We start from the raw sequence: 27,279 nt of genomic DNA, 5'->3' as shown, positions 1-27,279 counted from the left end.
TAGCAGTAAAGGTAACCAGTGGTCATGGGAGGGCTGTGAGCTGCAGCACGGCGGGATAAGCAGACAGGAGGGACTGGAGATGCCCCCCAAAAGGTTTGGGGCGATGGTGCAGGAAGAAAAGATGGAGGGGAAGTGGCTATGAGTCCACCACATGGAGAAGCCTGGGGTGTGAGGGGACCTGGAGGCCAGAAATGTAGGTCAGGGGAAGATGACGTCCCTGAGGGCCGGGCTGGAGAACTTGGACTTGATCCTGAGGCCACTGGGGAAAAAAGGGAAGAGGACAGGGGCTGGCCTGGGTATTAGAAAGAATTTAAGGTCTTTGTTCTGGAAATCAAACAGATGTGGCATCTCGTCACGGAGCTGGGTTCAGGGACCAGACAAATATGAAGTCACAGGTATAGCACTGACCACTTTGACCAACCCTCTCCAGAAGTTATGAATGGGAACAGAGCTGTGAAGATCCTGGGGTCTTTAGAGTCCCCTCCAGTTATTTGGGAGGGAATTGTCTTCCTTCTTGGAGAATATGAATGATGATAATACCTAGAACCAGGGTGACACTGATAATAATTTTAAAACACTTATGAGCACGTGCCAGGCACTGTTCTAAATACATATATGAAGTCATTTGATCCTCATAACAAGCCTTTCATTATTGTTCCCATTTTACAGACAGGGAAACTGAGGCACGGAGAGCCCATGGTATGGCCAAAGTCTTACTTGATAGGTGGCTAAGTTAGAATTTAAATGCCAGGAGTCTGGTGCCATAAGTTCAGCACCCCCTGCCCCTCACACAGAAGACTTCTTTTAATTCTGAGGGCCTTAGCTTCAGCACAGAAAGGTTAGGGCCCTCGCTCGCACATGCTGGGAAAGGCGATCCACACATTTGGCATTGAAGGTGCTTGCATGTCTAGGACAATTTTTTCTTCAGGACGGAGAGCCCTGTGACTTGACTTTAAAACATGTAATTTGTTAATCTGTGTTTTTTTAAATTGGAGTCATGCCAAGTTGGTGTCTGGTATCGGAATATTTGGGAGAACCTGACATTAATCACATTCATAAATGCGATGTACTCAGACGTGCCAACTTCCTGAATTACTCTGGACATTTAGCCTAAAAACTAGGAGACTTCCAAGAGACTGAATGTGTTGTTTTGAGAAATGTAATTTAAAATGTTTGAAGGCATTGGAATTAACTAGGCTTATGGTAAAGATGCCATAAAAGTGACTGTTACACTGTACCAAAAATTAAAAGTTTGTAAGCTGAACTTAAAAGACCACAGAGGTGGGGGAAAAAATACCTAGAAAGAAGTAGGTTGGGTTTTTTTTATTTTTTATTTTTATTAAATTCTTTTATTGGTACATTGTAGGTAAGAAGTAGGTTGTTAATCAGGTCACTTTCATGCACAAAATATCAATACATGTAAATTAAAATAAACCTCAAAGTAGGCTTGGGCTTCGGGTTTCATCTTTTTTTCTCTGTACGAAAACCAACCCTAGGACTCTAAAGCCTGCTGCTGAGCAGGTGCTGGGCTGTCTACCTGGGCGAGAGTCGGTTTCCAGCCCCAGGGCCTGGGGCCCGGTGAGGACAGCATCTTGAGTCTTTGTCATTTTGTCCAGGACAGATCATGTCTGGCACCCGAGAGATGAGTGTGTGGCTCCACCTCCCAGTGAGGACAGACCTGCACAGAGAGTGGGGGCCTGGCAGAAAGAACCTGAACAAAGAAGAGGAGAGGAGAGGTGGCCCTCACCACCGCTCGGCGCCCCACCCAACGCCCCATTTCCAAAGGCCAGGAGCCACCGCCCCCGATCCTGGCTCTTGGCCTCTTTTTCCATTAGCAGGTGGCCCTGCCCAATCCTGTCACCCACATTCAGCTACACCAGACACCAGCTGGGCCAAGGCCCCAGACTGAGCCCTACCTGTCTGCCCCCTGGCCTGCACGCCGGAGAGAGGGACAGAGGAGGGATTCAGGATTCTCTGCAAGGTGACCTGGGTCTCCCCGGCCCATAATGCAGGGCACAGAGACAGAAAGATAAAGGAAGAGCAAGAGTCAGAGCCGGTGACAGAGAGGGTCAGAGGAGGGAGGGAGAAACAGAGAGAGAGAGAGAGAGAGAGAGAGAGAGAGAGAGAGAGGAGAATGAGGCACAGACTGAAAAGACTGAGAAGGACAGAGAAAATAAAAGTGTAAGATAGACCTGGAGGAACAGGTACAGAGAAAGAGGTTAACAGAGAATCACAGATACACGTGAAGGGGCCCTAGTGGGGGGAGGGGGAGAGGACATATACAGTTGCACACTTTATATGTGTGCAGTTTACTGAACCTCAATTGTACTGTAAAATTGTAAAACAGAAGAGAAATAAAGGAAAATAAAAGGCTTGAGAATTCTAAAGTAGATATGACAGTTTCCAGAGAATCACAGTGACAGGCAGCATGACAGAGAGAAAGGAATGGGGCACAGAGACACTGAGACAGAGAGAAAGCAACCCTGAGACGAGAGACAGACAGACAGACAGACTCTCAGTGGGTAGCACAAGTTCAGAGATTCAGAAAGTTTCAGTGGGAAAAGAAAACAAAGATCTGATGGGAGAGTTTAAAAAACAAACCTGGTACAAGAAGTAAGGCGAGAGAGAGGCAGAATGAATGAAAGGCGCAGAAGAAACCTGAGCCAGGAGGAAGGCCCAGCAGGGGTGAGCAGCCATGGGAGTCTGGGGAGACCCTCCCCATCCTCCGTGGGCAGGCTGGGAGTGGCTCGGGCTAGGTGAGGGCTGCTGGGCGCGGAGGGAAGGTGAGGCGAGGCTGCAGGAGCGATTACCGACTGTCAGCCGGCTGACAGACTGACGGCCTGACCCGGGCGCCTCACTCCCCTGGAATGCGCCCGGGGGACCAGAGGGCGGTTACAACCCAGGGCCTTACGGGAGCTGAGAAAGAGGCTTGGGCAGGCAGGAAGGCAGCACGGGCTGAGGAATCTGCAGCTTGCCAGAAGCCAGCCCCTCACCCACCACCCAAACGAGGCAGGTGAGCTGGGGAGGGGGCTCCACGGCGTGCAGGAGAGGTCCTCATCCGGCCGAGTCTGGGATGCTCCTGCCTCGCTCCCTCCTTCCCTCCCCTCCCTCCTCTCTGGCTGTCAGGGCCTCTGATTCCCAGGGTCTCACCTCAGCACTGATGACTGCTGGGACTTTTTGTCACTACTCTGTGGTCCCCCTCTGTCCCCAAGCACAAGGCAGGACAGGGAGGGAAGTGGGCAAAGACTCCCAGAGCCACCTCTCCATCCTGTCCCCTCCAGGTGCAGCGGCCATGGCCAGAGCAGGAGATATCCGGATGTGGATGCTGGGTACCCTGATCACGGCCCTGATTCTGGGGGCCACAGGTAACCCGGACCCCCACGTGCACGCATGGGACTGGGGTGGCTGCCTGCATGGACCTGCGGGCTTGTGCCTGGGCGGGGTCCCTGGTCCCGTATCACGTGACTGGTGTGGCAGTGGAACTAACCCTTTGGGACTCGTGTGCGACGAGACTGTGGGGCTTCACAACCACGTGTGTGAGCGTGTGTGGCGCTGGGAACGCTGCTGCGTGTCTGCTGAGTGTGGCACCGTGGCTCTGAGAATGCCTGAGGGTGTCTGGGCTTTCCTGGTCCCTGTGTGGGGGAACTGCGTGCAACACAACAGGATGTGAGTGTGCTTGCGGTAACCACCCGTGATCGTGGATGTTGCTGGGCCTTTGTCAGGTGACTGGACGCAACTTTGTGTTTGTCTGAGGTCGTGTGACTGTCACTGCGGATCTGGGCTCCCGGAGCCCACCTAAAGGGACCGAGTGTCCGGAAGTGGCCGTCACCGTGAGCGGGTGCCTGTGGGAAGGTGCCCTGTTTGCACTGTGAGCGGCTGGGTACGGGCGTCCACAGGTCCGCTGAGTGTGACCCTGTTTCGTGTCACAGCGCCCACGTGCAGAAGTGCGCGTGGCAGTCTCACCTCTCACACCCGGAGCTCCCAACTCTAGCTCCGCCCAGGAGCTCTGGCTCCTCCCTTTTCTCCGCCACGTCCCTGGGCCAGACTCTAGTAGGACCCCTGGGCCAGGCCTGCCCTCCAGGCCCCGCCCATCCAGGCCCCGCCTCTCCAGGCCAGGCTCCACCCCCTGCTTTGGTGCTCCTCAGCCCAGCCGGGCCTGGCTCCATGCTCCTCCCAAGTCGGTGACCCTGGCCTCGTCCACCCGCAGCCATTCCGAGCCCCTGCTCATCTCAGGCTCTGCTGCCTCCAGCGTGACACCTCTCACTGAGGCCAGGCCCCATCCCTAAAGCCTCCTGAGCCCCAGCCTCATCCCCCACTTCCACCCTGGCCCTACCCGAACCCGGAACCCCCCACCCGTCAGCGTGAGCCTTCTCAAACCCAGCTCACCAGCCACAGCCCTACTCCCTCCCAGCCTCGGGTAGAACATCGCTAACCACCCGCACTCGAGCCCAGCCGCATCCTCCTTCTACATTAGAGCCCAGTCCCGACCCATCTCAACTCCACCTGTATTTCTGCGGCTCACTTAACCCCCAAATCTAGAGCCCACCCCTATTCTATCTCCACGCTGAGCTACATCCCAGAATCATCTTCCTTCCTTCCTTCCTTCCCTCCCTCCCTCCCTCCCTCCCTCTCTCTCTCTCTCTCTCCCTCTCTCTTTCTTTCTTTCTTTCTTCCGAGACAGGGTCTCACAAGTCCCTCAATTGCCAATACTGGACTCAAACTTTCGATCCTCCCACCTCAGCCTCCCAGAGTGTTGGAATTACAAACTGCACCATCGCACCGGCTTGGGCCTTGTCCCTGAGTGTAAGCCTCAGGCGCTCTTAGTGATTTCACGTTTATTCTCTAGGCTCCACCTCCGTAGCCCGGACTCCGCCCACATCCCTGGCCCCACCCCTCACCAAGCCCCCCCCCCGCCCAGTCACCTTCCCTCCTCTCCCCATGCCCCGCCCTGAGTCCCCGAACACCCATCTCTGCCCCCAGAGCCTGTCCTTGCAGATGACGCCTCCTGTAACAACCCATCCGGCGGCAACCGGGTCCTTGGAGGCGAGGCCGAGGCCGGGGAGGACACCAGGTCCAACGACGAGGGCAGCAGCAGCCGCATCGTGAACGGGTCCGACTGCAAGAGGGACTCGCAGCCCTGGCAGGGCGCCCTGCTGCTGGCGCCCAGCAAGCTGTACTGCGGGGCGGTGCTGGTGCACCCCCAGTGGCTGCTGACCGCCGCGCACTGCCGGAAGCCGTGAGTGGGGCCGCCTTAGAAAGAGGCGTGGGGGTGGAGACGGGACTGGGGTGAGAAGGGAGGGTGGATGGCTTGGTTGGAGTTTGGGAATGCGATGTGGCTGGCACGGGGACTGTGGCCGTGAGAGTTGGGTAGGAGCTGGGTTTGGGGTCGGAGAGGCCGGACTGGGGGCCCGGCGTGTGCGCGTGCGCGTGCGTGTTGGCCTTGCGGTGGACATGGAGTCAAGTTGGCTCTAGAATTGGGGCTGGGAATAAAGACCGAGTGGAGATGGGTCTGGGATTGCAAAGAGGTGTAGAATTCAGGAAGGAGCTAGATTTGAGTTGATGGTGTCGGTGATGGTCATACTCCGGCTGGGGTTGGCCAGGGGCTGTGGATGATAGGTTTGGGTTGAGAACGCTTCGGTGGATGACTGGGCGGGATTTCTCATTGGGGCCGGGTAGGAAGCATCCCCTGTGAGGTCGAGGTGGGTGTGGGACGCACAGCGTGGGTGGCATTGGCCTAGGGTGGAGCTGGGCTGGAATGGACACTGGATGTGAGGGCGGCTCAGGCCTGCCTCGGGGTGACCCGCACCATCCTCCTCAGGGTTTACAGGATCCGTCTCGGCCACCACTCTATGTCTCCCGTCTATGAGTCTGGACAGCAGATGTTCCGGGGCGTCAAATCCATCCCCCACCCTGGCTACTCCCACCCTGGCCACTCCAATGACCTCATGCTCATCAAACTGAACAAAGAAATCCAAGTCAGCCGCTCGGTCAGGCCTGTCAACATCACCTCCCACTGCCCCGCCCCCGGGACCCAGTGCCTGGTGTCAGGCTGGGGCAGCACCAGCAGCTTCCAGCGTGAGTCCGGGCCCTCCTGGTACCCCGCTGCCCCTGCCCGGCCCCTCCCCACGTGACTCCGCCCCTCACTGTGTTGCTGTGTGACAGACATCTTCCCCAGGACGCTCCAGTGCCTAAACATCAAAGTGCTGAGCCAGGAGAGGTGCAAGGACGCCTACCCCGGACAGATAGATGACACCATGTTCTGTGCCGGCGACGAGGATGCCAGAGACTCCTGCCAGGTGAGGACTGTGAACTCACTGAGCTTATTAAGCGCCAGGAACCCAATGATGGCCTAGTTAGGACTCCTGATCTCACAGACCTCGGATCCTGGAGGGGCAGTGTCTGCAGAAATATGATGTGAGACTGCACATGGCATTTAAATTTTCTAATAGCCACATTTTAAAAAGTTAAAAAGAAAATCCAGGCATGGAGACACATGCCTGTAATCCTAGTTACTTGGGAGGCTGAGGCAGGAGGATCCAAAACTCAAGGCTAGTGTGCTCAACGTAACAAGACTCTTACCTCAAAATAAAAATTAAAAAGAGATAGGGAATAGGAGTGTAGCTCAGTGGTAGAGCATCCCTCCAGTACTGCAAAAATAATATTGATAAAAAATGGAAACAGGAGAAATTCACATCAATACTTTTATTTAGTTCAGAATTTCCTACAACAATCATTTCAAAATGTAATTGATCTAAAACAATTACAAAGGAGATAGTTTTCACTCTCGGATTTTCCACATTGTCCTTGAAGGCCAGGGTGTATTTCACACTCACAGCACATCTTGGTCCAGTAACCCAGTTTCAGGAGTTCATTAGGTCCGTGTGGCTGCGGGCCACTGTGTTGGACAGCGCCTGTCTAGAAGGCAAGAATGAGACCATGGAGTATGGTAGGGCAGGTTGTACACTGCGTTAAGATACCTCATGGGAGGGGGAATTTTTCACATAATTGTCACGGTTTTGTCTGTTTATTTTGGCAATTCTCAGGCACGTGGCAGGTGGTATTTTTTTCCAACTGGGTCTGTATGATGACATTTTTCCAACAAATGCTAGGAAAGTCTTAGGAAGGAAAACAGAAAAGCTGTGCTAGGGACTCGATGAAGAGAGTATCGGCTACAGGGAACGGTAGTTGGAAGAGCAAAAGAAACTTATGGTCAAGAACCTCTCCAGAGAGTGGTAAGGGAACCAGAAAATAAAACACGGCTTCAGTGTAGCACATGGTGAAGCAGTATTCAAAGGTAGGGGGAAGCAGCAGTGAGGGCGATCGAATCATTCCAAGGAGCCAGCTCCGTGAAGGTGAAGGAGACTGGAAAACACATGTGCAAAGGCCCTGAGGCAGGCAGGCAGGAATTTAGCTGAGTCAAGGAGCAGAAGAAACCAGCATTTCTGAGCAATGCGATAGTGGGCAGCAGTAGGAGTTGAGACTGAAGAGCTGGGTGGCAGCCAACATTCCACAAATATTTCCTGATCGCTAAAGCAAAGCATCTCTGTGTTCTCATGGAAGCCGTGTTGAGCAAGGCAGAAGCTAAAACTATTATTATTTTATATTATTATTGGTCTTCCTGAGACAGGGTCTCACTGTGTAGTCCAGGCTGGCCTCAAACTCACAATCCTCCTGCCTCAGCCTCCTGAGTGCTAGGATCACAACTGTGCACCACCTGGCCCAGCCAGAAATTCAGATGAAATAACCCGAACCCTCTGTGGTCAAGGTGGGTGTCTTGCTTTCCTGGACCCGAAGGCGCCCTTTCCTAGCAGCGTGTGGCTGGGGTAAGACTAAATGAAAGGGCGGGTAATGTAGCAGGGGCTCCTCGATGCATGCTAGCTCATTACACGCATCCACGAGCTAACTTGTTCCGCTGTTATTAGCCTGCTTTATGCCAAGGCTCGGGCAGGTTACCGGGCAGCCTCATAAGGCCTCTGAGGTAACTTGCACAGGGATGAATGAAAAAGGCCCCACACTCCTACAATTCCGGCTAGGCCGAGGCAGGAAGATCAAAAGTTAGGGCCCAGCCCTGGCCCAGCCTGGGCAGCTTAGCAAGACCCTGTCTCAGAATAAAAAATAAGAAAGGGCCGGGGATGGAGTTCAGTAGGAAGACCCTGGGTTCAATCCCCAGAGCCGCACCAGGAAGGGAAGCAGGGGAAATCCGATCCATGGAGGCTTCTGCTGAGAAGCGGCCTCGAAGGTGGGGAAGCAGCCAGGCGTCCGCTGCAGGGCACTCTCAGGAGCCGAGGTTAGAGAAGGGCAGAACGGGACGGGGCATCGGGGAAGCAACGCCACCAGTCCGAGGCAGCGGTGCCCAGGCAGGTGGTTCTGTCCCCGGGGGCAGAGGCCTAGGGACCCCTGGTGTCACAGCTGCGTGGAGCAAGGAGCCCATGTCTGGTGGGTGGAGCCCAGGGCCGCTGCTGACACCCAGTGTTCAGGGCGGCCCCACAGCCCTGGCATCCAGGCCCCAGCCAGGGTGTGCTGTGATGTTAGCTGAGTATGAGGGTACAGGCCTATGATCCCAGCACTCGCGGACTGCAAGTTCTAGCCCAGCCTGGGGAAATTTCAGCAAGACCTTGCCTCAAAATATAAGAAAAAATGTGAAAAGGGCTGGGGTTGTTGTAGCTCAGGGCAAAAGGGTTCGCTCTCCAGTACACAAACATGAAATAAAAGGGATGACCTTGAGTCCAGGATGGGGAAGAGCGAGTCAGGGAGGACGGGGTGTTGAGGAGGAGGAATAAACAAATCACCCAAGGGTGGAGGGGAGAGCCAGAGAACAGAGGGGCAGAGACATGGCAGAGCCAGGGGCCGGGACAGGATTCCAGACTCGGCGGACCGGCCCTGACCCCAGGGAATGCAGACCTGTGGACAGAGGGGCGGCCAGGAGGGGAGCGGGTGCGGAGCAGGGGCAGCGGGGCTCTGGCCGCCAGGCTGAGGGCGAAATCTTCACGCGGCTCTGCGTCCCTGCCTGTCTGTCCTCGCTGCCTCCCTGTGCGGCTGCAGACTCTGCGCCCCCTCTCCCCCACAGGGCGACTCCGGGGGTCCCGTGGTGTGCAACAGCTACCTGCAGGGCCTGGTGTCCTGGGGTGACTTCCCCTGTGCCCAGCCCAACAGACCGGGCGTCTACACCAACCTCTGCCACTTCAACAAGTGGATCCACAACACCATCAAGAACAACTGAGTCCCCACCGCCCAGGGACCGGCTCGCCTTCCGGGATGCCAGGACCTTCACTCGCCTACTCGTGTCCAGAGCAGGACGCCCTTCCCGGCGGTGGGCCGGCCCTGCCTCTCTCGTGGGACTCTAGGGACAATTCCCAGAATGACCGGTGCAGGATCACATCTCCGACCTCAGCCCGGAGAGTCCAAATTCAGTCCCTGAAGTAAAACACCTAAGAAGTGGCCTCTGAGTGTGTCCCCTCCCTGCGCCCCAGCTGTGAACCAGCTGCTTCTCCCCTCCGTGATGCCGTCTGCTCTTAGCCAGCGGCACCCAAGCCGCTCAGCATTTTCGTCACAAATCCTGACCTGTGGCAGGTGTGGCTCTGGGAGCAGCGCTGGGTGAAACAGAGGGAAGCTCCTGCCGGGGAGCTCAGGGTCAGGCCTTGCAGACAGACAATCCAGAGGTAGAGAAATCTGAACCTGTGCCATCATTATTCGAGCCACCAATAAAATGAGCAGGGTGTGAGGTCCCTTCCTATCTGGTGGTCCAGGAAGCTGGAGATGAGCATGGCAGCAGTCCCCGCACGCACCCCTACTCCCCGTTGCTGGAATCTGTGAATATATCACCTTAGTCTTCGGCTTACAATATTTAACTCACAGTGATTTTTACTTCAAGATGGTGTGAAAGAAAGAAAGGAGAGAGGGAGGGAAGGAAGGAAGCAAGAAGGAAAGAAGGAAGGGGTGGAGAGAGGGAGGAAAAGGGAAGAGAGGGAAAGAGGAGGCACGGGAAGAGAGCTCGCTTCAGATTTCGAGCTTTGACCTCTTCCTGGGCAGTGCAAGGTGACCCCAGGCAGAGATGCGGGTCCCAGTGTCCGCTCGGCCTGGAGCCCACCCGAGAGGCGATGTGGGCCCATGCAGCACCGCTGGCTAGGGCGTCACTCTCTTATTCACAACATTTCCAACATGCGGTGGGCTCACTGGGCCAGAACCCGCTGTAAGTTGAGAGGCGTCTGTTCAGCAAAGGGGCTCGGTGGACTAAGCAGGGGTCTGAGAAGGGGAGACAGTCCGGGGTGGGCCAGGTCGATCCCGAGGTCCTCGCAAGAGCGAGGCAGGAGGGGCGGCCTGGGGGAGACTGAGGCAAACCACACTGCTCAGCGGATGGAGGAGGGAGCCCTGAGCCTGGGCATGTGGGGGCTTCTAGAAGCTTCTAGAAGGGCCTGGGACCGGATCTGCACCACCCCAGGCTCCGGGGGGAGCCGCAGGCCCACGCCTGTGAGGCCCGCTTTGACTTCTGACCTCCAGGAGAGAATCCAGCTATGCTGTCTTGGGCCCCTAAATCTACACTGATTTGTGCCACCCGCCCCAGGAAGCGAACACACAGGTCCTCTCCGAGAGGGTGGCGTTTTCACAGTGGCCTGCAGGACAGAGGACTGGCACCTCCTCTGAGGAGGGCATAGGCATCCTCTGGGCCCTCTCACATCATCCTATCGCTCACTCGGCTGTCAGAGGAGCAGCCCCGCCTCCCTTTCTAACAGCTCCAGTTACTGACTTTTCAGCTCACCAGAGAGGAAGTGTGATTGGCTGTCCTTGGGTCACATGCTGAGTCTGGGTCCAATCAGCTATGTCCCAGAAAGGCGGGACCACCAGGACCTCATGGATCCCTCATCAACAGCACAGGGCAGGACTGACCATGAAAGGAGCATCCAGAGGAGATGGATAGTTGAGGCTTCCAGACTTTCTGAGTGGCCGTGCTGTAACATCTCCTCCTCCTTCTGGACCTCGGTTTCTCCATCCGTAAAATGGGAGGGTTGGAATGGAAGGATCTCCATGTGCCCACCCAGCTCTGAGATCCAGTGTACTCAGGGGTTGGATGTAGAAAGCCACTCACTGCAGGGAATACTGGAAGCCGAATGCCCTAGAAGAGGAATTATGTTAGAGAGCCACCTCTCTAACAACACACTCAACTAATGCGGATTAAATAGGGCTGAGGATTTAGCTCAGTGGTTCTGCCACCTGCCTCGCAAGCGAAAGGTCCCGAGTTCGATCCCCGGTACCAAAAAAATAAAATGAAGTGGATTAAACAATGAGATTTATTAACTCATATAACAAGAAGCCTCAAAAGAGGGCAGAAATGTGATCGGTGTGGGTCATAAATGATGGCCCTTTGCATCCATCCATTCATCCATTTACTCAACTCTGAGCACCTCCGTTACATTATAAACACCTGGAGTAGAGTAATTAACAAACCAGAGTCTACAGTCCCTGCCTTTACTGGGTTTATATTTTAGCTGAGGGGAAAAAACACATTAGATTTCTCCTTCAAGGCTTGTAATCTCATCTCTGTAAAGTGGCTGCCATGGCTCCAGCCATCACATCCTCACACATCATGACAGAGACAGAAAGGAGAGGTGCTCATGGCAGGGTTCTTTAGGAAAAAAAGTCTCTCTTAGAATTATCCTCCCTCAACTTATCCTTGGGTCTCAGTGCCCGAGCTCTAGCTTCAAAAGAAGCTGGAAAATGAGTTTCTGGTACTTCCCTAACAAGAGAACAAGTTGTCTTTTTTCAACAAGGAAAGGAGGGAGAGAAATGGCACAGTGGGATGTACCTGCAGTCCCGGCTACAGGCAAGAGGGTCACTTGCACCCAGGAGTTCGAGGCCAGTCTAGACAACATACTGAGACGCCCATTTCTAAAGGAAGGAAGGAAGGAAGGAAGGAAGGAAGGAAGGAAGGAAGGGGAAAGAAGGAAGGCAATGACTGTTAGGTAAACGGTCAGTGGTGTGAGAGAAAAACCCTAATAAGACAACCTAACAATAACTGGCATCGATATCTTTCCCCTGGTTCCCGCCACTCGCAGTCTTGGGAGACACAAGGACAGGGCCCCATCAAGGCGCTGCCTCCTGACCTCGGTGGTCACCATCTGGCCATTACCACCCAGCGGGCTGTGACAGCGGCAACAGGAAGGCAGGCGCTAGGGTACAAAAAGGGGCAGAGCGCACCGCCTGACTCCGGGTGACCAGGTAATTCCACGTTGGAACAGGAAGCGGAAGAGGAGGAATAGGAGGAGGAGGAGGAAATCAAGCAGAACTCTTGCTAAGCGGCAGCTTTGAGCACTTTCCCAAAATGCTACATTGTTCCCAATAGTAAAGTTTTACCTCACAGCCCAAGAAATCCAGGCGAGGGCAGCTTCCCGCACAGGGTAATGGGGCTCCAGTTCCACTTCCCGCTGCTCCTCTTGGTTCTTCCATGTGCCGTCACGAAGACCACTGGCTCTAGTGGGCCTCTCTCTGAGGAGGAGGACACATTTCAAGAACCACCCCGGCAGAATTTTCTTCATTCTCATTGGCCAGAATTGGGTCACATGCCCTTTGCTAAACCAATCATAGCCTGAGGGATGGCCCAAACGTGGTGGATTTGGACCAATCAGGATTTATCTTCTCACACTGACAACGGAATCTCCCTTTAAACGTAGAGGACTGTGTGAATTAAAGTGGGACTCTTACCAAAAAAGGGGAACAAGTGGGGATGTTGGATAAACCATCAGCAGTTCTGCCGCAGACGCCTTTTCAGCAATATTTGCAATTAGCTTTTTTTTGAAGGATACAGAAATAGTGTACGATAAGTGCCCTAAACTCCGGTGGATTTTGGCGAAGCAGAACACACCCTGGTACCAGAATCAAGATGGAGCACCCGAAGGTGACCAGGTCCCTAGGAAACCCGGTCGATTCCCCTGGCAGTCACCACCCTCCCCTAGGTAGAGTGGCTCTCGTGACTCCTATCACCATACATTAGTTTTGTCCATTTACAAACTCTATAAATTGATTTCCGTATTACAGAAATATAATAAACTTATGTAAGTAAAATCACAGTGTATTATTTTGTGTTTGGCTTCTTTTGCTCAATATTATATTGGCGTAGCTCGTCCAGATTTTTGTCTGTGGTTGTAAATGTTTTATTCCCATTGCTTCCCAGTTTACTATTGCGTAAGCACGCTCCACCTCATGGGTCCATTTTTACCACGGGCAGGCATTTGGTGCCTCCTAGGTTTTTTAACAGCCATAAAAGGAACACCTTGATGAAACATTTACCGTAAAACTGGGGTGGAAAGGCTCAGGAGAGGTGGCGTGCCCAGCTCCGCACCCTCCCGTGGTGCTGCCCCAAGCCTCTTCTTGTTGATGGCAGAGCCTGAAGGGTTCCACCTCAGGGTCAGGCTCCAGGGTGAGCACAGGCCCGGGAGATGGATTGTGGGCTGAGAGGGGGAGGGGAGTGTCTGGTGACCTTGCTTGCCTCTGGGCCAGGCATGCTGGGTGCAACTGAGATGTGCTTATCACCTCGCCACTGCCCACCGAGCCCAGCTGCTGCCCACGGCCTGTGACCTTAATCCTTCTGGGCGGCCAACACCCGGTGTAAGCAGCGGGCTGTGAGCTGAAATCAGTCGCCTGCAGTTTCCCAGCAACATTCGCTTTGCTGAAAGTCAGGGAGCAGTGTTTGCAGCCCCTCCTCTTCTCACCCAGAAGGTGGGTGCCTAGAGGTCGATCAGTGAGTGACCTTGCACTGGAAGGATCAAAACCACAGGAAGAAGATGAGACTGCAGGAAGCTCAAAGCAGCTCCCACTCAGGATGCCCTTAGTGCTCCGGGCATGCAGGGCCTTCCGGCCACTGGGCTTGGATCTGGGAGAACAAACTCTCTGGAGCACCCACGCTACTGAGGCTGGCTTTCTTTATGCCGCTCCACAGGGCATGGCATAGGAGATGAAGTTTCTAGAAACTGAAATCTGAGCTAAGACATTGCACATTTTCCTGGGCAGCCTTGACTTTCTCTTCCTGGATGAGGATGTATCTTTTCCAACGCGGGAGCTGGTTCCGGAATGAGGAGAGGGCGGATAGGTGTGCGAAGTGTGAGTGGTCCCCGTCCAGGGTGGAGAACATCCCAGCATTTCCTGCGTGGTGATGTAAGCGCTGCGATGGTGCAAGAAATAAGCTTCTTGTCCTACTCGATATGAAGACATCCTGCAAAGCAAAATTAATGTGTAAAGCAAAGGGTGGGATCAGTGCAAGAACAGACAAGTGGGCCATGGAGGCAGAGCTCGATCCCGGACACAGACTCATGGGAAGTGGGCAGAACATCTAGGGAGTTAACGCATCATAAGACAGCAGCCCAAAGGAGCGGAGGGATGGAGGGGGCTTCCTAAATGGGCTTGGGAAAACTGGCTCGCCGTGCACCTGCACACAAGTCTAGATTCCCATCTGCACCACACGAAAAGGCGGCTCCAGCTGCAGTGATGATCCCTGAGGGCAGCAGAGACTGAGAGATGGAGGAGGAAAAAATTCAAATGAACACCCTTCAGGTCTCTGAGGTACGGACGAATCCCAAGGCTTCAGAAGCATAAATCATAAGACAAAATGTCAGTTAGTCTGATTTATTAAAATTAAGAGTTTTAAAGGAGGGTGAAATGGACCATCAATATGCATTTTTCAGAATGGAAGGAGTTATTTGTAATATCCAAAATAGAAAAAGAGGGCTAGCACTTATAATACACAAGGATTGTAGCATCTGTAAATCAGTAAGAAAAAAGAGGGGTGCCCTTCTGGAAACCTGGATAAAGGATAAAAACAGGCAATGTGCAGGAGCCTGTCTCAAAATAAAAAATAGAAAAGGGGAGGATGGACCTCAGTAGGAGGAGCCTGGGTTCCGTCCCCTGTGCAGAGAGCGGAGGGGAGCAGGGGGAGGAATGGGAGGGGAGGGAAGAGAAGAACAAGACAGGAGATGAAGAGAAAAAAGAGATGCTTTGTGGAAGCAAACTGCAAAGGCTGACACAGAATGATGGGGTGTTCAGACTCAACCACTATCTATGGGGCATGAATCAAGGAACAATGTGCTGTCGCTTCACACTAATTGGGCTTGGAAAGGAGAAGGATGGGTCAGGTCAGGTGTTGTCGAGGTCATGGGTCACAAAAGCCTTCAAGTTCTCCCGGTGAGTGGCTGCCCTTGATGCTGCGGGTCTGCACTGGTTCTCAAGCTAAGCAAGCACACGCCCTGTGACTCAGCACCCTGCTTTCCCTCCGGCTGTGCATCCCAAAGAAACCCTTACACACCCACCAGGGGACACGCACAAGCTTGATCCTCGAAGGGCTCTCTGGGGCAGCCCAAAAGGGGGAGCCACGGTGCATCCATCCTAGGGGGCTGCCGCCCGGGGAGGGGCACGGAGGGGCTTTGGTGCACAGTGACAATACCCAGTCGCCCTAGACGAGGACTCTGCCAGCCATGTCAGTCACATCCACTAGACCCACACGGGAACAGGAACTGCAGTGAACATTCTGTAAGCCCAGGAGCAGGGAAGGAGAGAGAAGGGGGAACTGAAGAGGAGTTCTGTGCAAACCCGCAGTGACAATGATGCCTGGTGGTGCAGATGGCGCTAATCGCTAATGGTGACCGCTGTGTGTGAGAAGCTCAGACTTCTTACTCTCCAAAGGCAGGGAAAGGTAAGCTTGTCAAACTGTCAGGCCATGCCCTGTGCTGCGGATGTCACCCTGGGACAGGGGCCCCCTTGGGCCTTCAGACACTGTGTTTTGTGGCTCCTGTCCCCGTGGCCACCCTCTGAGGCCACTTTATATTCCTGGCTTGTTCATTTGGACACTTAGCCTAGTGGTGGCTTCTGGGCAGATGGCATCCGGCCTCTGAAATGCACTGAGCTGGCTCGGGACCTCCAGGAGGCTCCAGATAAGGACAGAGTGTCATCGGAAGTGGCCCAGAAAGCTGGTGCATCCCCACCTGGTGCCCTGGCTCCCGGCTGCCTGGTCCTGGCTGGAAACCGAGGTCAGGGAGTGGCCCTGATTTTACTGGTGGGAGGGTCCTCCCCAAGCACTCCCAACACCAGATAAGCATCTAATTGTTGGCTACAGACAGACTGGCTGTGGATTACCTTTTATTAGCAATAACAACAACCACGATGCCCATGATGACAACAGCCACCATTTAGTGAGTGCGAGACACCCGCTGCATTGATCCCCAGGAGGAGAGGGCCCTGGCCCAGGCCAGGGATTGGTGAAGCTGGCTCCGTTTCTGCAGCGGGTTCTTGGCGGGGCCGTGATTTGAACCAAGGGAGCAGGAGCCCCAAACCTGTGCTCAAAACCACACCACTGTGCAGCCAACACTGGAAAGTCGGATGGGCCCTGGGGCCAGAGCCGGAGGGATTCGGATGTGCTGCTGGGGCAGGAGAGGGGCACAGCTGTGGAGGCAGAGGGAGGAGGAGAGAGTTAAGGGCAGGCAAGACTGAGGGAGAAGTAGAGGCTGAGAAGGACTGAGAAGGACAGGGCTGGGAGAGAGCCGGGGGAAGGCAGGAGGAGGAGAAACTACAGGGATGCAAGGCAGATATGGATGGAGAAGCGGGAGAGATTCAGATTTAAGGAGAGACTGGAAGAGATTTAATGACAGAGAGGAAAGAATCATGGAAACAAAGAAGGGAGGGAGGGAAGGGGAGAGGGGAGAGAGGAAGGAAGGAGGGAGGGAGGCAGGGAGGGAGGGGACCCTTGGTAAAGCTTTAAGGGAGGTGGGCTCGCTCTGGGCTTCCTTTTCCACACCTGTCTCTGTCCCCTTCCAGATGCCCGGGTACAACCCCCTCCCCCAGCAAGGGCCACCGGACCCCCTTCTCCCAGCCCTGGGTCCGACCCATGCCTCATTCACTTTTACACCTGTTCCCACTCTGCTCAGCCCAGAGGACACCCTGAGTGGGCACGGCCTGGGCCTGGACCCTCCTCGGCTCCTCTGAGGGGGCTGCTGTCCCCTCAGCCCTGCTGTGCAGCTCAGCACTCCTCAGTGGGTTAGAAATGCAAATGCTTTTCAACCCCTTCCTTTTGGCAAAAGCTGTATCTCACTGCTCCCTGTTCTCTTTTATTTCGCTGTTGATTGATGTATTGGGCCTCTCATGCATGAGAAACCACACGATATTGAAGCTGTGTGTCTGATTTATTTCGCTTAACACTGTGGTCTCAAGGTGCCTCCATTTTCCTACAAATGACTCAGGTTTATCCTTCTTTACAGCAGAGTAGGAGGGAGGGTAAGGGGATGGGAAAATAATTTCGGTGTGTTATGTATACGCACCCACTCCCCGCAAGGATGCAATCATCCTGGACTGCAAACCTGGACTCATGAAAAGTGATTTGTTTTTTTTTCTTAAAGCAAATATATTAATTCAATCTCAAAATCAATGAATTAAAAAGTAAGAAATGCAAATTCTAAATCGCACTCCGGATCAACTGAGCCACGCCGGCATTCCCGCGAGGTTCCGGGTTTCCACGCACCTGCGGGTCCCACGCGCAGCGCTCAGCTCAGAGCCCCAAGACGCGGAACTGCGGAGAATGGAGCCGCCGCTCGCTCTATGGCGCCACCTGGAGGCCCCTTGAAGAACTCGCCGGGGATTTGGAAAAGCTGCTTGTCCCTCTAGGCCTTGGTGAAGGGCTGAACTTCTCACCTGTAATACCAAAGCCACAGGTGCACCTCATACACACGACCCGCCCCAGGCCTGGGGCTGGAAAATGTGCTGCCACTCCTGGGGTCCCTCACAGAACCCTGGAAGGAGCATGGCCTCCATTAGGACACAAGCTACTGAATCCGTGGTGTTACGGGTTGAACTGTGTCCCCCGAAAGGGTGTGCTGAGCCCCCAGTCTGCAGTACCTCAGAATGTGATCTTATATGGAAACGGATGTAATCAGTTAAAACGAGGTCCCACTGGAGTAGGGGCACACAGTTAGCTTGGCCGGCAGAGATCCCTGTAGGAACAGCTGCACCTGGAGATGTCCTGGGACCCCGGATGCAGAGCCAGGGTGACAGGGCTGGAGCCGAGGGGGGCCGGGGACCACCACCTCCATGGGAGCTAAGAGGCTGCAGAGGGGCTGCCGGGGCCTGGCCTGCTGACGCCTGCATCCCAGAGTTCAGTCCTCTGGGGCTGAGAGGACCCACTTCTGTGTCCTCAGGCTGCAGTCCCCAGTGTGGGGACTAGAACCCCCCAGAGGCTCAGTGCCTCAAGTGTGTATCCCATGCAAGGGACCAGGACATTTCAGGAACGCTTCCTCTGGAGGAAGAACCGAACCCAGGTCCATTTTACAACAGAAGGTGAACACATAGCCCATAACACACAAAAACGTGTCCATCTCCCCTAGTGACAAGGGACAAGGGAAAGGCAAACTGGAAACACAACCAGATACCACTCAGCACCCACCAGATTGGCTAAAAATGACCGAAAGGATGAACAAACGGAAAATTCCAAGGTGGGCAAGTTAGAGAGCACCGAACCTCCGTACCAGGTGGACGGGAGTTAAATGCCACAAGGCCTGTGGAGAAAGGCCTGGCAGTGTTGAAGACAGTAAACACGACAACCCCAGGGGTCCACGGTCCCAGCTCCCCAGTGTTTCTCCAAGGGGAACGAAAGCCCACATGGACTAACACACGTGTGTGCACAGCGCCAATCAGGAAGTGACACCACAAGTGGGAGAGCGGAGGAACGCTCTGCATGTAGTCCGGAATCTCTGCCCAGCACGTAGGGGGCACAGTGCTGCTCCGTGAAAAGCATTTGTAGGAAAATGCGTGCACCTTGAGTCCATAATGGTAAGTGAAGTAAATCAGACACAGAAGCTTAAATATCACGTGGTTCCCCTTGTATGAGAAACTCAACATCCAAATAACTGGAAGAGCAAAATAAAGGACAGATGGTAGAAAATGGGGAGGTGGGCCTGGTGGAGCTGGGCAGGGCGTCGGGGGATGAGGGAGGATGGGAGGGAAGGGAGAGGAAGGGGAAGTTAGGAAGGCGCAGTAGGTACACGCACCAGCCCCCCAAGGTGGCTGTAGGTTATTACTATCACAAACATATATTAATGAAGAAAGACAGCAGGAGTGAACATCAGGGAGAAAGGTCCCTCCGACCCTCCTCGCTCTTCACTCATCTGAGAAGCGCCGACTCGAGCCCTCGTCTCTTCAGCGAGCGCCGATCCAGGCGCACTAGCCACAGTGCTGAAGAAGTCAGAGGAAAACCTTGTTTTCTTGTAGTCCTTTCTTTTTTCTCATGAAGGAAAAACGATAATAAATGCATTTAACTGTAATATTCCAACAGGGGAATCACACACAAGCAAGGTGGGAAGATGAATAAAGCAGCTGCGTGGGCCGAGCACTGGCAGAGGTTTTAGTTCTGGGATACAGAGGTCAGCGGGGTCACAGACGGAGCTCCGAGGGGCCTGCGGTCCCGGTGCCGATGCAGACGCAGGCCGACCCCCTGCCCACCGCCCGTCCCTCTCCGCTTTCTCCCTGCCCCGCCCGGTGACACAGAGCCTAGGTCACCCCGAGAGCCTGGGGCCAGGGAGGAATCCTCAGAGCAGCCACACTGCACTGGATGTGCTAACCGCCAGGAGGATTCAAAACTCTCGCGCCCACGAGGACTCTTTCAATGAGACCCACTCAACCCGCTCTGGATTCCTCGGCCTCCACTCCCACGTCGCTTTGCACCTCCAGGCAGCTATCAGTCCCTGGGGACCGAACACCGGAGGGTGCACGCAGGCGCCCCAAACAAACCCAGCATACAGCAGGCGCCACCTGAGTGTTTGCCGCCATCAGAACGGCCCGGCTGTGATTGCTGTGCCGAAACTGATTCGAAACCAAAAACGACTCCTATTTGCTAAGCGCTGCTCCTGCCAGAGCACTGCTCTGGACATGACTCCAGGCAAGGCGTTGGATCTGATCTCAATGAAAGTTTTATAGTTAGGCGGTATGATTAAGTGTATTGTACAGAAGGAGGAAGCGAGGCACAGGAAGTTAAGCCCTTTCCGCGGAGACAGGACGCATGGCTGGGGACATTTTCCAACACTGCTGACCGCAGAGTGGCTCGAGCTGTGAGCCCGAACTCACTGCCCTCCGGGCTCCGCAGTCACCAACTCGCAGCCCTGTTGCTGCCTCCAGTTCGTGGGGGGCTGGGGATCAAACTCAGACCTGGGTGGCTAACCCAGAAGCCTGGTGTTGGGCTCCCCACCCGGGGGCTGCTCCCTTCTCCCTCTGTCTCTTTTTGGGTCTCTGTCTGGGCTCTGCACGCTCACATTTCTGTCTTCCTCCAGGTTGCCTGACTGACCCCTTAGAGCTCAGTGGAGGATCCTGATGGGGTGGGGTGTGTGGGGCAGAGCAGGATCGGAGGGAAGGAGCTGGGGTCAGGACTGAAGGGGCAGGGAGGCGTCACCGGGTGGCGTTGAGAAGTGGCATTTGGAGCTGACGGTTACAGGAAGCCAGGAAGGGTAGGACACTGGGGTGAGGGTCCAGAGTGAGAGCTCTAGGACCATCACGGGGGTGCCCGGGACAAGCAGAGGGGGCAAGAGGCCAGGACACCCGCCTGCAGCAGCCAGCGCAGCCCTCAAAGTAGCTCAGGCTGGGTGAACTGGGGGCCCAGTGGGTACGGGGAGGGGTGAAGCAAAGGCCCCCAGAGCTCCGCTTGGTGAGCAGGGAGAACACCTGGCTCTATTTCCAGCCCTCATCTTTGTTTGCCATTTGAAATAAACTTTTCAAAGAAGAGCAAATTGCACCAGTGGAGAGACTGGTATAATACATCAGCAGCAGCCCCGGTGATTAATCTACCCAGGGCACGGGGCACGGTCATTTATGTGCCCACCCCGACACTCACACGAGGGTTATTTGGAAGCAGCTCATCCCTATTTTATTTCTTAAGTCCACACTTCAATATGTAATCCTAAAAGGAAAACATTTTTTTTTTTTGGTACTGGGGATTGAACTCGGATCCTTGCGTTTGTGAGGCAGGCGCTGGAACCACTGAGCTAAATCTCCGGCCCCCAGGAAAACATTTTAATAAACATGATTACAATATCTTTTTCCCCCACACTGGGAATTGAACCTGACACCACCACCTTGAGTTACATCCTCAGACCTTTTCATTTTTTGAGACAGGAACTCCCTAAGTCACTAAGTTGCCCAGGCTAGGCTCAAACTTGGGAATCCTCCTGCCTCAGCCTCCCAGAGTGCTAGAATTACAGATATGTCCCACAACATCCTGCTCACAATACTATTTTCAGGCCAGACTAACAATCGCTCCTACTGCTATGAAATATCCGGAGAGTGGTCAAACTTTCCTGATTGCTCTGCACACTTTTTAAAATTTTTTCTATATTTTTAAAAAATGTTATTCAAATTGTGACCCAAACAAGACCTGCAGGTTGCACTTGGCTGATATGTGTCACACCCCCTTGATTCTACGGCTACACTGTCCTCTGTGACGACTGAGGACTTGGCATGTGGCTGGTCAAAACTGACATGCACTGTAAGTGAAAAATCACCAGGTGTCAAAGACAGCATGAAATGTACGTGATCTCAGGAATATTTTAATGTTGATTACATATCTGCTGTAGTTTGGCTCAGTGTTCCCCAAAGGCCCATGTGTTAAAGGCTTGTTTCTCAGCCCATGGGGCTATTGGGAGGTGGTGGAGCCTTTAAGAGGTGGGGCCTAGTGGGAGGAAGTGAGGTTGTTGGGGGGAGGAGGAAGTGAGATCATTGGGTGGGAGGGAGTGAGGTCACTGGGGTAAGATGAAGTGAGGTCATTGGGGTGGGAGGAAGTGAAGTCACTGGGGTGAGAGGAAGTGAGGTCACTAGGGTAAGAGGAAGTGAGGTCATTGGGTGGGAGGAAGTGCGGTCACTGGGGTGAGAGGAAGTGAGGTCATTGGGGTGGGAGGAAGTGAAGTCACTGGGGTGAGAGGAAGTGAGGTCATTGGAGTGTGCTCTTGGAGCCCCTTCCTCTGCCACCCTTTTCTGTCCTGGTCCTAAGGTGAATGGTTTTGCCATGTGCCTCTGCTGTGATGTGTTGCCTTGCCACAGGCCCAAAAGTGATGACCCCAACCAATCATGGCCCTGAGACCTCCCAAACTGTGACCCAAAATAAACCTTTTCTCTGTTCATTGATTTCATGGGGATTTGTTACAGTAACAGGCAGCTGACCAACACAAAATTGAAAGGATAACATTCTGTGTACACTGGGCTAAACAAAATAAATTATTAAAATTATTTCATTTGTCTCTTCTTAATATGTTGGCACTGGAAGAGTTTTCAGGTTGTTGAATACATTGAGGGGCTGGAAGGGTGGTGGCCTGAAGAAGGCCTGGAAGCTCTTGGCTCCCATTTCCATACCTTGCCCAGAGTTTTTCTCTTCCATTTGGCTGTTCTTGAGTTCCTCCTTTGCAGCTGGATATGGCCAATGGCATGAAAATGAAAAGTGTTTTGTGGGACTTCCAAGGAGGCTACTTAAAGATGAGGGAGGAGCTCTTTAGAACACTCATGTCTTTCTTTTCCATACTGCCTGGAACTTGGATGTGATGTCTAGAGTTCTTACAGCCATTTTGGGCCAAGAAGTGACCTTGAAGGTGAAAGCTATCAAAAAAATTGATGGAGCAAAAAGGTAGAAGCTTGTATCCCTAAAGACTGAGATACCAGTCCTGAACTGCCAACTTCTGGATTGTATTGCAGTAAGGACAAATAACATATATCATGTTTAAACTACTAAAATTTAATTAATTATTAGTAAATAGATTTAAAATAAGGTTTTGAAATCTGGCTGTCAGAAAGTTTAAAATTACATTTACAACTGACTGTATTTTTATTAAACAGCATTGTCTATCAGTTCATTCCTCTTTTTATTTTGCTCTTTTGTATTTATTGAGGAAGGAATCAGGTCGTACATCCTGGGAAACTGTCCACATCCTAGATTCTTGTGACTGCCAGTCCCTCCATTCCTCGCTGGTTTAAATCAAGAGACGGAGTTGGTCCAGGTTGGAGCTGGGAACAGAACTATGTTAAAACCGATGCAGCATGTTTACTGTTACTCTCATCAGAGACCCACACTGCCAAGCTGCCTGTGTTCCTGGTGTTGAGATGAACGTATTCTTGGCCTGAGTGGCCCAATTACAAACTCCCACTCTGCTGTCTACCTGTGAGTTTTAACAGCCTGTGATCACTGCCTAGATCCATTCTTTTATTACAGGTTGCAAAGTGGTGATTTTTTAACTCCATCTTGTGTATTTATGATCTGGAATTTCTCTATAAGAATATTCCCTCATCAAGTGTCAGTTGCTCTGAGGAACCCTGAGATATAATGAATGAGAGGAAGAAAGCCTCCCCAGAAGGCCATCCAGAAGAGCTAATGTTAACATTTTCGTGTGTGTGCTGGACAGCAAGGAAGCCAGGCACGCAGCACACAGCACGCAGCACGCAGCATGCAGCATGCAGCATGCAAAACCAGCGAATAAACTTCTCCTCACTGTGCCATGCAGTAGACATGTGTAAAGCAGCACAACAACAACACAGTCTCCAGGGCTTGCTTCAAGCATCATGGAGCATAATATTCAACAATGCTTTGTCTTTGGATGTGGGTTTCAAGAAAACCGTCAAGAAATCACTCTAGTAAGACACCACTCCACTAGGAGGCCAAGATAAATGAAGTTGCTATTGTAACCATTTGGAACGTGTCCTGAGTTTTCATACCTTTTTAAAACAATGAACCCGGGGCCAGACATTTAGCTCAGTGGTTCCACCACCTGCCTTGCAAGTGCAAAGTCCCAAATTAGATCCCCAGTACCAGAAAAAAAAAAATGAACCTGAAGAACTGAGGTGGGGATGCTCCAGGGCTACGCAGATTCCCTCGCTGATAACAAGGGAGTCATCACCAGTGTTCACGCTTAGTCATGTTTATAACTTAGGCAACTGACTAAATGACATTTCATGAACTTGGTCAACAACTGAAGCTTAGGCATTTTCTTTTATTTAATATTACAATTGCCTATATGTTTCACAAAGGCCTAATACAGATTTTTCCCCTTCAATATCCCTCTATATTTATTTTTTATTAATTAAGTTTATCAGTACAGTTTAGATATACATAATGATCACTTTCATCATATGGAATTTATCTTGATTTTACTTTTATTTATTATTTAATTAAAAAATTTTCTGATATATCTTAATTTTAATTTTTTCCCATTCCATTCCTGTCCCTTTTTTAAATTAAAGTATTTATCACCTTACTCTTTTAAGGTTTTTTGTTTTTGTTTTTGGGGGTACTGGGTATGGAGCACAAGGTCTCACACATGCTGGGCAAGTTCTCTACCACTCAGCTACAGCCCCCTCTCTTTATTTGAGACAGGGTCTCCCTCAGCTGCCTAGGCTAGCCTTCCACTTGTATTCACCTGCCTCAGCCTCCCAAGTAAGGGCAGCATGCACATCCATGCCGGGCTGTCTGAATCTGTTTTTAAGTGTGGAGTGCAGTGGTGTGAAGTATATTCACATCTCCAGAACTGTTTTATCTTGCAAAACTGAAACTCTATGCCTGTTAGTGCTGCTCCCCTCTCTGGGGCCCCAGCCTCTGGTGGCCCGTATTCCACTTGTCCTCCACACTATGGCACAGGCGGGGAGACACCCTTCCCCCAGTGAGGAGCGAGGGGAGTGAGGAGCCGTTTTAGGACTGCACCGCATTTTGTGGATCCACTCACTGACACGTGGGCCCCGGGTCATTCCCACCTCTTGGCTTCTATGAATCACGCTGCTATGAACTTGAGTGTTCAAATATCTCTCCCAGATCCCACTTTCAATGATTTCGAGTGGGATAAAAGGAAACAAAGTTATCAAGGTTCACAGCACTAAATGTGGCGCTTTCCCCCCATCAGGGTGCCTGGACTAGAGTTTCTCTGCCCACTCCGCGCCATGTGCCCTTGTATGGCTCTTCGCTGGTCCTCCCTGGGTCTCCCCATTGGGGCAGAGCTACAACCTCAGGCTTTGGGCAAGGACAAGTGAGTCGACACACAGAGCAGTTTGTTAACTGTGTACAGAAGGAACAAACAGTACATGGGACAGCTTGCCTGGGTCTCAGGTGCTATGCTGGGGGTGAAGCCACTGTGACCCTGGTTATTATCCACACCTCGAGCGATGCATCATGGGATGGGAATGAGCCTGGGCTGTCAGCTGGGGGTGGGCAGTACAGGGAGGGGTCTTCAGGCGGACAGTGGGCTCTGTGTCCCGATTGTGGCATGGTGACAGAAATGGGGGGAGGGCAGCAAAAACGGTGACAGGCCAGGAAGCCAGCATCCAGCTGTTACCCCAGTGTCATCTTCCTAGTTTTGACAACGGCCTGTGGTAATGAAAGATGTCAGCACAGGGGAGCTGGGTGAACAGCATGTAGGACCAGTGCTTACTGTTTTGCAACTTCTTATGAGTCTTGAACTATTTCAAAATAAAATGTTATAATAAAAATACATCTCACATACCGGAAGCTGTCACTGTCTTCGATCCATCTAGAAGCATTGCCCATTCTGTCTCATTTCCTGGGCTTCCGGGCCCACTTCCTGGTCAGCTTTTTCATTGCAAAATGAGCATCAAGGCCTTTTGGTGGGGGTGCCTCCCCCAGGCATAATTATGAATCATCTGTACTTTTGACACCAGCCATTGTTACATCCCTTGTGCAACTGTCCAATGTTTCACAAAACGTGACACAAACCAGGCTTTACAGGTCCTCCACACCTGTAACAGGAAAGAGAATCCACCGAGCACTGTGAGAGCCAGGAGACACCTTCCTCTCAAGGAACTCAGCCCGGCCCTGAGGGCAGGTGAAGAATGGCGACATCCTCCAAGCTGCTTGTTTACTGGCAACAAAACCCTGGAGTACTACTTTGCCAAGAAGAAGGATAAACTTGGGTCATTTGTAGGAAAATGGATGCACCTCAAGAGCATAGTGGTGCATGAAATAAATCAGACACACAAGCTTGAATGTCACATAACTTCCTTTATATGAGAAACCCAAAGTATAAGTAATTAAAAAATAAAAGATAGACTATAGGAAACAGCAAGAGAGATCTTTTGCCAATGGAAAGGAAATCTAGAGACAGAGGGAGGGGAAGAAAGAGAATAAAAACAATTAAGACATGTCAGTTACAGGTACCCACCACCTAAGGTGAATGTAAACATCATGTGCTGCAAACATGCACGAATAAAAAATTTTTAAACCCTGCAAAGTGACCTAAGAAATTTACTCTAGTTTTTATGTTTCCAAGAAGGAATGGGACAGACGGATTGAGACAAAGATCCACTGGACACTTATCATTCTGTGCCTTTTGGACAAATATATTGTACCTTTCGTGCCATGTGAAAATACTTCCTATTCAACAAATTACATAAGGGTGATGTTTCTTACACACACGTGCATGGGCACACACAGGTCCTAAAATCCCTGGGCTCAAAGCTGTCCATTCCTCCCATATGACCTTGGAGGGCCCTTCAAGTGCTGGCCCGTTTCCTCTGTCCACAATGGAGATAGCCCATGGGAGCCAAGGCAGCGGGGGACCAGTTTTTCAGTGTAAAGCCCTGAAAACAGGTTCACAGAGCAACAGTAGGCCGGGTCCGTGATGGGTACTAATATTCTCTCCCCTGTGTAAGGAGACACAAAGATTAACTTGCTTCCCACCGCCTCCACCCACCCACCAATCTAACAAGACCACCCAGGGATGATTTTACTGGAGAAAAACAAATACATTGATTGCCTCTTTGCGGGGGGGGGGGGGGGGGAATCCTGGGAACTGAACCCAGGGCTTTTGCATTGAGCTACATCCCCAGCCCTTTTTAAATTCTCTTTATTTTGAGACAGGGTCCCACTAGGTCACTAAACTGCCCGGGCTGGGCTGGAATTTGTGATCCTCCTACCTCAGCCTCCCAGAGTGCTGGAATCACAGGCCTACACCACCACGCTTCTTGACGGCCTTTTAAAATTCTGCATTGGCCATTTCTATTCTTAATGATAGGCTTGAGACTACTTAAATAAAAAGATGACCTTACCCGCCCCGTGCCTGTGCTTGCTTCCATTCTTAGGATGACAATAGGCAAAGTCATTAACTGGCCACACAGGAAAGAGACGGCTCCCGAGGACACCCAAGGTCGCCAGAGTCGTGACGCCCATCGCGGAAGGACCTGGGACCCAGGCCTTTACTCCCATCCTCGTGCGTCTCGCTGTCCCCACAAGGTGGCGCTGTGACACAGGGGGAGGTGCCGGCGGAAACCACAGCCCTCAGA

The 27,279-nt window shown here is 52.5% G+C and overlaps 1 protein-coding gene and 1 long non-coding RNA gene across 5 annotated transcripts; one reads left to right on the top strand and one right to left on the bottom strand.

Moving 5' to 3' along the window:
- Positions 1 to 24: 24 nt before the first annotated feature.
- Positions 25 to 9,251, top strand: Klk5 (kallikrein related peptidase 5). The gene is made up of 6 exons (XM_004866782.3): positions 25 to 3,013; positions 3,282 to 3,365; positions 4,981 to 5,236; positions 5,819 to 6,075; positions 6,163 to 6,296; positions 9,068 to 9,251. The coding sequence occupies exons 2-6, from the start codon at positions 3,293 to 3,295 to the stop codon at positions 9,218 to 9,220; spliced, it is 873 nt and encodes a 290-aa protein (XP_004866839.1). The 5' UTR covers positions 25 to 3,013; positions 3,282 to 3,292; the 3' UTR covers positions 9,221 to 9,251.
- Positions 6,688 to 27,279, bottom strand: LOC110346070 (uncharacterized). Of its 4 annotated transcripts, none has more exons than XR_015447191.1 (5): positions 27,046 to 27,279; positions 25,485 to 25,737; positions 13,282 to 14,203; positions 10,885 to 12,480; positions 6,688 to 6,915 (listed from the first exon to the last, which is right to left on the bottom strand). It is a non-coding gene; the product is annotated as an uncharacterized LOC110346070 (long non-coding RNA). The 4 variants fall into 4 exon arrangements; XR_015447192.1 differs by having other exon boundaries at positions 12,349 to 12,480; XR_015447190.1 differs by having other exon boundaries at positions 6,688 to 12,480.

The sequence above is a fragment of the Heterocephalus glaber genome, unplaced genomic scaffold, assembly GCF_053883595.1.
Source record: "Heterocephalus glaber isolate CG9 unplaced genomic scaffold, H.glaber_assembly_v1.0 deba00001744, whole genome shotgun sequence".
Taxonomy (NCBI): Eukaryota; Metazoa; Chordata; class Mammalia; order Rodentia; family Bathyergidae; genus Heterocephalus; species Heterocephalus glaber.
The sequence above is the reverse complement of the archived record's forward strand: the minus strand, read 5'-3'. Positions and strand labels throughout refer to the sequence as shown.

Bases quoted from the DNA above. Each gene is read 5' to 3' on its own strand.
- Klk5 (XM_004866782.3), top strand. From the start codon at position 3,293: ATGGCCAGAGCAGGAGATATCCGGATGTGGATGCTGGGTACCCTGATC. The intron at 5,237-5,818 runs GTGAGTGGGGCC...CATCCTCCTCAG, and splicing joins GCCGCGCACTGCCGGAAGCC to GGTTTACAGGATCCGTCTCG. The intron at 6,297-9,067 runs GTGAGGACTGTG...TCTCCCCCACAG, and splicing joins ATGCCAGAGACTCCTGCCAG to GGCGACTCCGGGGGTCCCGT.